This window comes from Macrobrachium nipponense, chromosome 40, assembly GCF_015104395.2.
Source record: "Macrobrachium nipponense isolate FS-2020 chromosome 40, ASM1510439v2, whole genome shotgun sequence".
Taxonomy (NCBI): domain Eukaryota; kingdom Metazoa; phylum Arthropoda; class Malacostraca; order Decapoda; family Palaemonidae; genus Macrobrachium; species Macrobrachium nipponense.
Window position 1 is genome coordinate 39,866,194 of NC_061101.1, and position 12,818 is coordinate 39,879,011.

The 12,818-nt window shown below is 35.9% G+C and overlaps 1 protein-coding gene across 11 annotated transcripts in view; it reads right to left on the reverse strand.

Annotated features, from left to right (window-relative positions):
* The window catches only part of LOC135212107 (serine-rich adhesin for platelets-like), a 640,572-nt gene that overhangs the window by 66,884 nt on the left and 560,870 nt on the right, over positions 1 to 12,818 (reverse strand). For 8 of the 11 annotated variants that reach the window (XM_064245493.1, XM_064245496.1, XM_064245491.1 and 5 more), the window contains 4 exons: positions 8,255 to 9,097; positions 5,689 to 7,180; positions 4,719 to 4,852; positions 37 to 124 (listed from right to left, as the gene is read on the reverse strand). In XM_064245493.1, the coding sequence (XP_064101563.1) occupies positions 37 to 124; positions 4,719 to 4,852; positions 5,689 to 7,180; positions 8,255 to 9,097 (2,557 nt within the window). The remainder of the gene's footprint in view (positions 1 to 36; positions 125 to 4,718; positions 4,853 to 5,688; positions 7,181 to 8,254; positions 9,098 to 12,818) is intronic. The other 3 variants (XM_064245501.1, XM_064245492.1, XM_064245502.1) reach the window with 3 other exon arrangements.

Consider the following 12,818-nt stretch of genomic DNA (forward strand, 5'->3'; position numbering starts at 1 on the left):
AATTGGAAAACTGCAACACAGTTATGGAATACTAACCTTTACTTTTATTCTTCATTCCATATGGCGTAAAGAATTCCGAATACATCTCATCATCTGCGAGGTAATTGACATCTTCTAAGTATTCCTGTCAAATATAATCATTTTTTAAATGCTTTAGGAAAACCAGCAGACTGGCAAACTTTTAAATAACAAAGAAATTCAAACTTCTTTAGGTTATACTGCCAAAATCTTGTGAAGATGACAACTTTCATTCTGTATTTTTTTTTGTACTTATTCATCACCAATATATAAGAATGTCTGATGATGTTATTACTGTATTTGGGTAATTTAGTAATTGTACCTTGCAGGCTTCTATAAGCATATGACAGATATACACATTACACTGAATTTCTATGAATAGTCTCCAAAACTATTTAGATAAGTACTTAACATGAAATTAGTAAAATATACCTGTAAACCATAGTAAGAAATAATTTGCTTTTCTGTCAGTAGATAAATTACCACATACGTATAGAGTACATCACTTCCATACATCATAAGCATTATGTTCTTATAATTGTAAACACTTTGTTTAATAAACAAAAAATATTCTGATTAAATATTGCTGGATGGAATTGTCTGATTTATGAGAGTTGAAAAAACAAGAAGGAATAGCAAGCAGTAATTGATCTCCTTTTTTTTTTTTACCAAAAGTAACAGATGCACACTCAAATGACAAACCTATTTGCATATACTAAGGTAATTGACAAATCTATTTCCTTGGGAAAACACCTAGGCCTCGAGATCTCTTCTGATGGCCAAAGAACACCAGACAAGATAACGTACCATTGATCTAAATTTAGTACTATACAATTATTATAGTCACTAGCTTATAAAAACTTCCTGAAAGTGTTCCATCACAGCACTTGAAAATGTTGGACTTAAGTTCTTTTTCATCTAAGACAAGGACAAAGTTTCATACTTTTCATGTTTGTATTTTCTTCAATAAATTACCACAAGCCCTTTGTTACTCTATTCCTTTTGGTCTTTTTCCATTTTGTTTTATCTTTCACTTTCGTCCATTGACTGTCCGTATTCTAGCATAGCTGTAGTATTTTTTCAGTAAGGTTGCCTTTTCTTCTTGGTTTCATAATGAGCATGTTCTTGTTTTGGGAGAGATTTTAGTTTTTCTCTATCAAATCTTGTGGCCAGAGTTGCTATGGGTTTAGGTTAGCCTCTTTTTTTTTATGCGAGAACTTATGGTCTGAGGGTGGCACGAGTTTCTTGCTTTCCTTTGTTGGGGTGTTTCCCTTCCTTTAGAGTAAGATATATTTAAAGTTTTCAAACATAGCTACATAGCTTTCCTGGGATCAGATTACTATACAGCAGGCTTTTATTCCTGCATTCAATCTCCCTCCTTTATCCCCTTTTCTCAAGGTCTGAGAAGCAGAAGTCAGCTTATGGTGTGTCATTTTACTTTCATATGCTGCCTAGAGTTCAATCAAAATTTTACATCTTCCGGGTTTGTCTTGCAATTACTGAAGACTCCATACTTGACCAATTTGCTTATTAGTCTTTATCTGGTATATTAAATTGTTACTTTGACTCTATAATACCTTTTCTTATAAGCCAACTGCTCCATATAATTTAGTTACATAATGTCTGATAGTAACAGCTACTTATATTTGCCCCACCAAACTTCAATTTCATTTAACAGGTCTTCCCCAAATGCCCCAATGCATCGACTTACTAAGTTATCTTTGTTCAGTGGCACATCATTTACTATTGGCCAATCTTTCTAAATCCCTGCATAATGATAACCAGCTTAAATTCAGAAAACTGTCGTTCATTACTGCACAGCAGGGGTGCACTTCCATGCAATCAGATCCTTTTAACTCTTATGGGATGTCAGCAGATGATACAAATAAATTGGAAAGTCAAACTTCTTATTCTCATCCTATAAAAAATATATATATATTTTTTTTTTAAAAGCAAGCGACGTAAACGAGTCCCATACTAAAAGTTGACAATTCTCTCAAGAAGACTGTTCCTCAGTAAAAGTCACATTCTTCATCTATAGCCCTGAACGAACATACCCTGTATGAACATACCCTATCTAAAATGGGTTCCTAAGTTGATATAGTTATCAACTGAGGGGATTTATCTTGTAAAAAAACTACTAGAGCTAGTTTCTACAGCTGTATTATGGTTCTATGCAGTGAGACATCCATCAGAAAGGTCACAAAATGCTTTTGTATAAGGATCATTGAGGATGTTTTTAAACAGAGGAAGCAAGAAACTGACCAAACCATGACTGTTGTGGCACTTCTTCAAAACATTAGACTGTTTGGAGGTGTAGGAAGACTTCCTCAGTGATAGAAAAAAAAAAATTAAGTTCAATAAGTACCTCTCTCATCTTACAGTAATCTAGCATAGACAGGATTGAGGTCCAGGAAAGGGCTCTCACCAAATGGGTTGCTGTCAAAGAAAATCCAGATAAATGAAATAACTAAGCAGGTCTTCTAGAGGCCATCTAGGGCTAACAATAAACCAAAGCAAGCATTCTAGAGGCCATCTAGGGCTTACAAATAAACCACAAGACATTCAAAACACAGTTCTAACAAGAAGTCCATTGGAGCAAGACAGGGAGAAGAGCATAAAGAAATAAATTGCCCTGGGTTTAAAATATTGTCAAGGGAACTGGGGTGGAAATGGGAATGCATTGCTTTCCAATTACTAAAGTTCATTCACCAGACAATTATTTGAGTTTCTAGAATATAGCCATGGAACTCACACAGGGTTGCCTTTCACAGTTCCAAAACAAGTGGGCTATGAAAAATGCTGGGTCTCCCTTAATTAATTAGTCTTTCTTAAAATGTTTTGTGTCTGCACAACATAAAACCTCTTATAGTAATAAAGGCAGTACCCAGTTATCAGCAGACTCAGTTAATGCTGATCCAGTTTCATGGGGCTTGTTTAGCGCCATGAAACTGGCAATTTATAGCACCGAGTTCTAGTTATCAGTACCATAAGGGGCCGATAACAGAGTTACAGCACCATAACATACCTCACAGAGGCACCATAAGCGCCTTAAATCGCTGAGTTTTGGTTAATGGCGGTTTTCACTTGTCAGCACCCTGCCAATAATTGGGGACTACCTGTATGTGCACTATACTGCCTAAAAAGGTGCACAATTAGCTGAGAATACAGTAATCAACAAATGACAAAAGTCAAGATTTTTTTCTTCTGGTAATCAACTCTCATCAAGGGAGCCCTTACTATAGCACAGTATTATTAGCAATTCTGACATGTGCTACAAGCAATTATTAATTGGGGAGAGTGCTCTCTAGTATGTAAGTTTCATTATAACTTACAGCTGCATCAGCAGGAAATATTTACAAAAGTAAGTCTGACATTTCCTCCTGTTTTGGCAAGATATAATTACTAAGACAATGAATTACAAGGTAAGACATACTGGTATAATACAGGTGAAGTTGTTGATGAGTAAAGTGATTCCAAGTATTATTATTCGATTCCCATGACATTACTGTTGATTGGCACCTGTTCAAAGTATTAGTTGATATTTTATTGATGTAGCCTTCCACTAGATAAAACGGGTTTAGACATATGATTACTGTGCCTTCACAAGTTCAGGAACATTGTCTATAATAACCATTCCGTACACTCAAAGACTTCGTCAAAGCAAACATTTCCTAAGGAATTTAATAATGTACTCACCTTTTTGGATGTCATGCAACTTAGGAAAGGAGTGAGGGTCTGCCTTTCTAATGATGGTCACTAAAATACTCTCAACCTATGTCCTAACTGTGGGACACAAAAGCCCATACTAATATCTTTTATGGGGTATGCATGAGCTCTATACATCAGGATGATGAATGTGCTCTTATGAATATAGCTGGAAGAAATGCAGAAATGTCTAACCTAGATCAGACAATAAATCTTACTATTATTGCACGATAAATAAAACAAAAATCCTCCAAATATGATACAACCCCTCTCCACTGTGCATGACCTCCATAAAGTCAAGTGCTGCAACTTATGTTTTTCCTAGAATGCAGAGGATCTATGCTGATATGACTGCCACACCTTCAAAGCAGATATTGCACCATGTCCAAGAAGGTCCCATCAGGAGACACTACAAAGTGACCTATGGAACCATTCCATCAAGACAAGAATCCACTTCCATTGTCCAACTATTGGCTGTGCACCAAATAGCTGCTGCCTGAGAATCTTGGAGGACTAAAACCTTCTCTGTATGTTGAGCAAGAGGCATTCCTCCTACCCACTTCCATCAGAAGACTAATACAAACAATGCTCGTGCATAATAAATAATACCACACCATCCATATTTCCACCATCCATTCATTGTTCCTTCTTCCTACTTTCTATGTACACTCACAACTTTACTCTTGATCAAAATAACTCTCAATGTTCTCCAATTGCAAACACTTCCAACCTCCCTTAATACTTTCTGCAGCTTCTATTTCCTATCTCCCATCAGTGCTGTAATGTCTACAGACATCACTGTACTTTCTTTAACTTAGTAGTGATCACAGATTTTGTTTGAACTCTAACTTGCAATTACCTAGGAATCATCAACAACACTGATTTCCCAATCCATTTTGCAAATACAGTACTGTAAAACCAATGCTTTTTCTAATCCATGCAATATTGTTTGTAAGTTAAGCATTTAATTCTTTAAAAGTTAACTAACTTACTTGTGATGAAGAATCAGCATTCGACATGCCTTCATCATCAGCAAAATCGTCACTGTCTTCATGGCGACCTCCGGAGTCATCATCACTATGCAAAGAGTCTGCATCTTCATACAATGGATCCCCAAGTCGATACCCTGCACAAGATCATACATCTTTTAAAAATGCAGTAAAATGACCAAAATCAAATACATTTTCTAACCTCCAATCACTTTCCACAAGTTAGCAAAAATGTTCATCTTTCTAAGGCACTGTAAAAGAAAAAAATATTGTTTACAAGTAAATTTAAAACATTTCAATGACATACTAGTATATACATATAATCATTTGTACTATGGGAAAACTCCTCACAAAATTTTCAGAATACATGATTCAACTTAAGTACAACAGTCATTAACCTAAAATTCCAGTAGTAGTTGTGTGCCTCCTGACTGATAGATTTACTGTACTTACTACAAACTCTACGTTATTTAAAAGATCTTTTCTCTTCTGATTCCTTAAGGAGATGAATTTACTTGCTGGTGCAGTGTTTAATTTTTCTTATTTTAGATCACACAATTGAAATTATATAAGAGAATGTAATAGAATAATGTCCCTTACTAAAGTTGATAAAACTAAAGTAGCCCATTTGGCAACAAATTTTCTAAAATTTGTATTTCCTGGTCACACAACTCGGCCCGTTACATTCCTCAACTAAGATGTGTTGTAGAAACATTTGCATAACATAAAAAAAAATATATACTACATGTATTCTGTTCATATAAAAATAATAGGTGTATAAAACAAAATTCCTGACTGTCTTCTAAAAGACATACTTCCTTCAAAATGATTCTAGTCACAATAATATGCTAAACCTCTACAGATAATTTGATGACTCCTAAATAAATTAAATTCTGCACTATACCAAAGTCAATGATTGACTTATAAACTTAATCTATTAATGGAAAACCATTAGTAGAGAAAGAACAGTTACCTGTAAGTTTTGCTTGTTCCATGATGTACTGGTACACTGGCTGCTCATATACATAATCAAGATTTGAATACAAGTGAGTTAAGTCGCGATGCTGGGGACTATTTTCAGACTTCCCAGTACTACTGGGGCTAGGCTGTTTGGTATTATTAGAGCTACTTCCATTATTGGGGCTAAACTGCTTACTGTTATTAGGGCTGATCTGTTTAGTCGTACTGCTGCTCCCAGAGCTAGAATTGTGGTTCTGACTATTATTACTACCAGTATTTACAAGTTGTTGTGAACTGCTACTACTCTGTAACGTATCACTGCGATCACTATCTGTCGTCACAGTGGTAGCATTGGTGGTATTAGCTGTTCCAGATGGAGGACCTCTGTGTTTACTACAGTGATGATGTCGTCGATGATTGCAACGCCGACTGTCACGCTCATTATTAGTTTTAGAAGCTTTACTTGAGCTATCAGTTGCAGAACCTTTAGCAGTTTCTTTATCTAATGTTGTCTGCCGAGAGTCAGCACGTCGCGAATTACTGTCTACTGAACCTCTGCTGCCTGTTGTCCCTGACACCAACCCAGAGTCCACCTGGGAATGGGGTGAGCTGTCTGCAGAGCCACGTCCATAGTTTGACCTGGTATCCTTGTCAGTTAAGGTTGATGCTCCACTATCTTGTCCGCGTGGTGATTCGTAATTAAATGGTGGAAATTCATGCTTGGGACTAGGGGGACTTGGACTAGAATCAGAATTTATAAGCCTTGTATGTGCACTGTTACTAGATCGTAGATCCATTTTAAATCTTGACTTTCCAGATTCCAAAGAACGCTGCTTCCTATGCATCATGGGGGTAGCAAGGCTCTCTAAACCAGAGCTATCAGATCTTTGGCGATAATTTAGATAGCCATGTGAACCTAATGAGTCTGGACTACCAGGTACAGCATCAAGACCCTTCTGTCGACGTCGAGGTTGTGGTGTAGATTCCACTGATCGCATAGCACCGATTAAGAAGCGTTCATGCATTCCATCCTCATCATGGTATCGAGGCCTTGACATAAAACTATAGCTGCGAGACAATGCCATTTCTCTTGGCCTATCTAGATTCAGTTCTGAACGCTTTGGATAGTTTGTAACATCAAAGCTACGTTGTTTGGCAATCTGAAGATGAGAAAAGTCAAGACCTACCGGTAGGTTTCCCTTCACTCTACCAGAGGATGAATCACGAGAATCTGTATGTGCACGGCGATGTGAAGATGGTGTGGCAGGAGAGGCTTGGTGGGGATGTGTTGGAGAAGAGTGAGAAGAAACAGACTCTGGTGAACGAGGGGACAACAAATCTCCATCTTTAATCCTACTCTCTCCTGATCGGCAACTGGAACCACCACCTCGTCTGGAATCTCTTACGCCTGAAGTACCACGTGGAGATTCTAATAACCTGTATCCAGAACCCTCTAAAGATGTGCGACTCTGAGACATTGAGCTGTCGCTTGACCTTCCAGATTCCTAATAAAGAAGGGAATAGTGCAAAAATGATTATATATAAGTAAATACACTCGAATAACAAAATCAGATTCACATATACAGTACATATGTAATTTCTTAAAAGCTTCAATTTCTGATTTTAATCAAAATAAACAGCTGATTTTAGTGTACAGTAAACATTCAGACATCACAAGCCCAATTACAGTATGTACTCTAAAGAAGTTAACATACTTAAAGAGTACAAGCAATTACTCACATAGTAAGTTAAAAGAATCACACGTAAGTTACAAGGCAGAAAAAATTATGTTAAGTCTCTTATGGTTAAATAGTTAAAAGTTTTGTTTACCAAATACCAAAGTACACAACTTTGTTTAGTTACCAAGATAACGAAAGGAAGCAACTCTAGTAAGGGTTTTCTGTAAGCCAAATCTTCGATAATGTGACAATCTTCACCTAGGTGCTTCAATGTACTTGTGTGTGGCATAATTTACAGTGCTTATGTGTCACAATCTTAAACTTCTACAGAAATACAGAAATAATGTGAAACAGCAACAAAGCAACACTCATAACTTATTAAAATTAGCATTCTCCTGTGAAGATTATCTCAAAAATAAGGCTTTGCTTATTGTATTAATATGTGCACACCAATTGGAGTTAACATTGGAACAACAAAATTTTGCCTTCAAACTGATAATAATAATGGAAATGCAGGTTTATGCAAGGCTGACATGGAAGTAACAAATTTCTCAGAAATAGACAATGCCAATAACAATCTAAAGGATGTCACATAAAATATAAAAAAAAATTTCGGCATGCTTTCACCCAATCAGGTTTCAAGGTGTATGCTGTATGCGGAATACTTGGATACAAAACGAAGTGTCCAAAGCAAATACTAATTTAGAGCAATACATTCCACAAAATGAAAAAAAAATGAACCATGGTTTTTAAGGAATTTAAATGACTTGTTAATAAATGATGAAACTTATCTCCATGAATGTGCCACCATAAAATCTAATCTCCATTGCTTCTATTGCCTACCTAATACGTAATCTCTATAAATGATCAGAAGCACTATTTCTTTCTCTTATGAGTTACCTGTCTGTATGGACGAGTATATGAGAGAGATGATCCTTGTGAGGACTGAGAACTTCGCCGGACTCTTCTGGCACCACCTGCTTCACCATTTGCATGGTGTGAACAAGACCCCTGGTGTCTGTGATGATGATGGTGGTGGTGGTGATGACCACTACCGCTGCCACTCCCACCAGTTACTCCACCAGCATGGCTGGAGCCGCTGCTTCCAGTGGCATTATGAGAAGTCCTCCGAGATGGGCGTGGTGAAGGCACAGGAGAGGTTTGTGTGGTTGAGCTTGTCAACCTTTTGGACAACAAATGTGGGAGCGAAGAGGCTTCCTGACCACCTCCACCTGAGATTCCCTCTTTCTTCTGTAATGACCCCATGCCAGAGGAACGTGAGTGTGACACTCCACCGGTTGGCCATCTTTGATGTTGGCCTTTTGGTGTTCCTCCACTCCCACCCACAATGTTAATGTTACTCCTACTTGAAGAAAGTGAACCCCTTGAGTTACTTCCTCTCCCACTACTGATCACACTCTTGGAAGAACTTCCTATTCCTGGCAGTGATCCCCTGGTCCCTCTACGACCTAAGCCTAACAGAGAACTGTGACTTCTTTGCAATGATCCAGGACCTGGTACCATACTTAGGGAAGACTGAGAGGAGGAAACAGAGCTACTGGGTGATACCTTAGGTGAGGGTACAGACCCATTGTTAGGGTTTCTGAATGTTTGTAGAGGACCATTTTTTGGAGATGCTCGGCCAGTGGGGAGTGAACCATTCTTGGCTGAGGGTATGTGACGGCGCTGCTGGTGAAAGGAAGGGTTGCAGGCCACAGATGCAGGGAGGTTCGGGGGTAGCTGCTGGTTAGATCCCGTCACCACCACAACAACAACCGCCACCCAGGACAGCCAGTCAGTAACGCAACATACAAAACATAAATTATAAAGCTAGACAAAAAGGAAGCAAAATATAGGAAAAAACAAAAAATCAACATACATACTTGGTATTGGCATTGGGAAAACATAAAATGATAAAATAAGTAAATCTACATAAAATTATTGAGCTTCATGACAGAAGGTATGAGCAAAATAAATAATGGGTTACATGCAACATCAACATTACTATACCACATAAAAATGCCCAGGTTAACAAAACAACAAAGCAGTGAACAACTAGATACTGTATCAATGAAGCTAAGAGACTTTTGATATAATTATCCCTAGAAAACACTTTATACCATTTTTTCCCTTAAAATGTTAAAACATTCAATGATGTAACAAAATTTCCTTTTAGTGTTGCACATTACTAAATATTGTACAACCCACCCATTTTTCATGCTGAGATCAGTATACATTGTAGCAGTAATATTATGCCATTTCTTAACATATGATCAATAAAAATTAAAATTAGGAAACTGTACCGCAACTTCAAAAGTAGTACACTGGAACACTAAACTTAACTTTTATTCTGTGATCTTCAAAACTTGTCTTGTTCAAAACAAAACTCCACCTGAAGTTTCCATCCAGGTAATTTTCATTATAGTAAATATTTATCAGTTATAATATAAAATTACTTCTTTTTTTCCAATGAATGAACAATCATTTTTCTATAGCATAGCTGTTTTTGCAGCTACAAGACAACAGCCAGATTTTATGCTGCAAGAAGCTCAAAAATCTAATTAAAAAACAAAACTTCAAAATCCAGCTGTAATACATGTGAAAACACCTTTAGATATGTTTTATCCATATTTGTTACTAAGATTATCCCAACAAGATGACAAAGCACTTGCTATCAAGTCTCCACATAACCATAAGGCCTGGCACTTTCTATCCGCAACTTTATTTTCTCTACCTCTTCAAACCTTCCTAAATCTTTCCATTTATAGCCTACTCTAAATAGTACTGCAGTACACTAAACACAGTATTCTTCCATGTTTACTATTGGGATCATTAATGAATCTATGTTAATTATCTAAAATGAAAGGTTAAAAATGCCAAAGTTTCCTCTCTATTTTATATACCTTTAGTCATTTTTCCTCTTACACAGCATCTGTACAGCATCCCTATACTATTTGTGAGGATATACTATTCATGGTTCTGTTTCAAGGATCTGAGCTTTGAGGAACATCTTATCACTTGAGAGGATGGAAGACTATATTTCCTTGTGTTTCAATACCTCTCAATTTATATGTATTTGATCTTTAACTACAATATTAAAAAACTTGTAAGGCCAATATTTTTAAATGTTGTTGAAGTCCATGAAAATTATATTCACTTATAATTTATTGGGATGAAGACAATGAAATTAAATTATATGTAACTCAATAAATCATCATCTACTAATGCCAATTTTGCATGGCAATGTATAACATTGCTTTAAAACAACAGTACCTTGCTCACTTGGAAATCATCTTCATTTAATTTTATAAATAAAGTTATGCTATTGCTCTTGGGCTCTCTACCCGGCAAAAGCTTATGCAAAGGAAGTGTCAAGTCTTGAAGACTTCCACTTTCAATTAATACATAACTTTCTACTTGAGACTTTTTTTTTTTCTCCTTCAACTGAAAATGTTGGTACATACTATATCTAAATTTTCTGTATGAGTAGCTAATTATCTGTGAATCCTCTATCCTAACTATGTATTATCCTCTCCAGAAGCTAATGAAACGTTAGTATTTTCATTAATTTCAATTCCCTGGTCCTCATCCTGCTGAAGGGCTTCATGGATTACAAATATTTTGTTAAAACTTTTTTTTTTTTGCACCTACTCCTGCCAATATACAGTTCTACAAAGAACTTATTCGTACCAATATTTCTGCATAAGATAATGAAATAGTTAAACTGAATTACCATGTACGCATGAAGTCTGGCAATCAATACTATAAGAAAACAGTTAATGAATCCATCTTGTCATTTTGGAATAACTCTGCAACAAACATGGAATGTTATTTCTACAATCATTAAATAACTTTAATTTTTTCAGGATTCTTTGAGCTTAATCAGTACCACATCATGATGTCTATTATATCTTCATCATCTGGTTATGGCAAAAACAATTCAATAAATTCCTATCTTGTTCATTTCTATTATAAATAATATAATTTGTCAATAAATTTCAAATATAAATTTAGATTGCAATTACCTACTAAAATATGTACTGTACTGATCAATGTTAGATCCACTTTTATAGAAGTTCACTTCTGCACGAAATCCAACTAAAGCAAAGTATATGTACGTACTTTTTAATTGCAACCCAATACATACTATCTTAAATCAGAAAAACAACTAAATTCAAGGTATACTTCAATAGCCATGCATAAATTTGTGAATATAAACAATTCGTTAATCTGATAAGCACTGCTAGAGATTACTCAGCAAAACATAAAAATTCATAAGTTGTGGGAAAATCTAGCAATAAAATTAGATTTAAGAAAAACACTACGTACTACTTAAAAATTTTTGGAGAAAATAACTCAAAATATAAGACCCATGTTCAGACAAACAAACACTAGTTAATCCCACTAGCCCACATCAGTAATATGAGAAATAATATCTGGCATTACTCAATTAGGGAAAAGGTATGCAAATAAAGGTTGGAACATAAAAGAAAACATTAAAAATCCACTGGCTTCCTTGATGGATGGTCTACGGTTCATTACAAGAGATCTCCAGCACAGCCTTGTAATCATGTGCACTGTTCTGGTTAACCAGAGCTTTGTTGGGAATAATGAAACATACTGCCTAACAGTATGGTTTGTGTCCGTAAATGTTATCATATGGAAGTGCCCAAAATGAATATATTGTGATAAAACATAACTAACTACTAAAAAGATATTCTTTCATCATAAGTTAACTTGTCTTGTCCCTTTTAGTGCATTAAAATACCCATAAAAGTTTACGTGAAGCTATCTGCACTGTACTGTCTGTAGATACATGACAAAGAACCTATAGTGTGTCTGAGAACAAAATGTTTCCATAGCAATAAATACTGGTAAGAAAATATGGAACCACCTGGATTCAACTGCTTCTTCTGCCTATAATGTACATACTTTGCAGTGTCCCTTCAACCCATACCCTCTGGTCTGTTATAACTTGAAGTTATAATTTTAAATCCAAATACAAACAGAGAAATATACGGTACTATACAGGAAGAAACAAAGCCCTATGGAATGCATGATCTGGTGGGATTCTCTTAATTCTAAATATACTGACCAAATGAACCAAGTACTAATAAGTTACTGTGTGACACCATCCCCTTCAGCACAATCATTTTGATAAATGTATTCCTACTTTCTTTCCTATCTAATGGTAAAATATTAAGCCCTCATCAAATTATAAAACTACATAAAATCACTCAACATGACAAATCTAATAAGGGTGTGTCTGAACCGCACCAAAACATGTTATAAAATACATGATGGAAACTTATTTTTTACATATTATGTACAAGCTGAAAATAAGTCAATGGCTAATTGGAGTACAGACCCTTAAGCCAATACTGGATAATTGTATGAAGCACCGGTTATAACTGCCAGTACTGTAAGTCATTAACTATTCACCCTGTCAGTTATGTATATACAG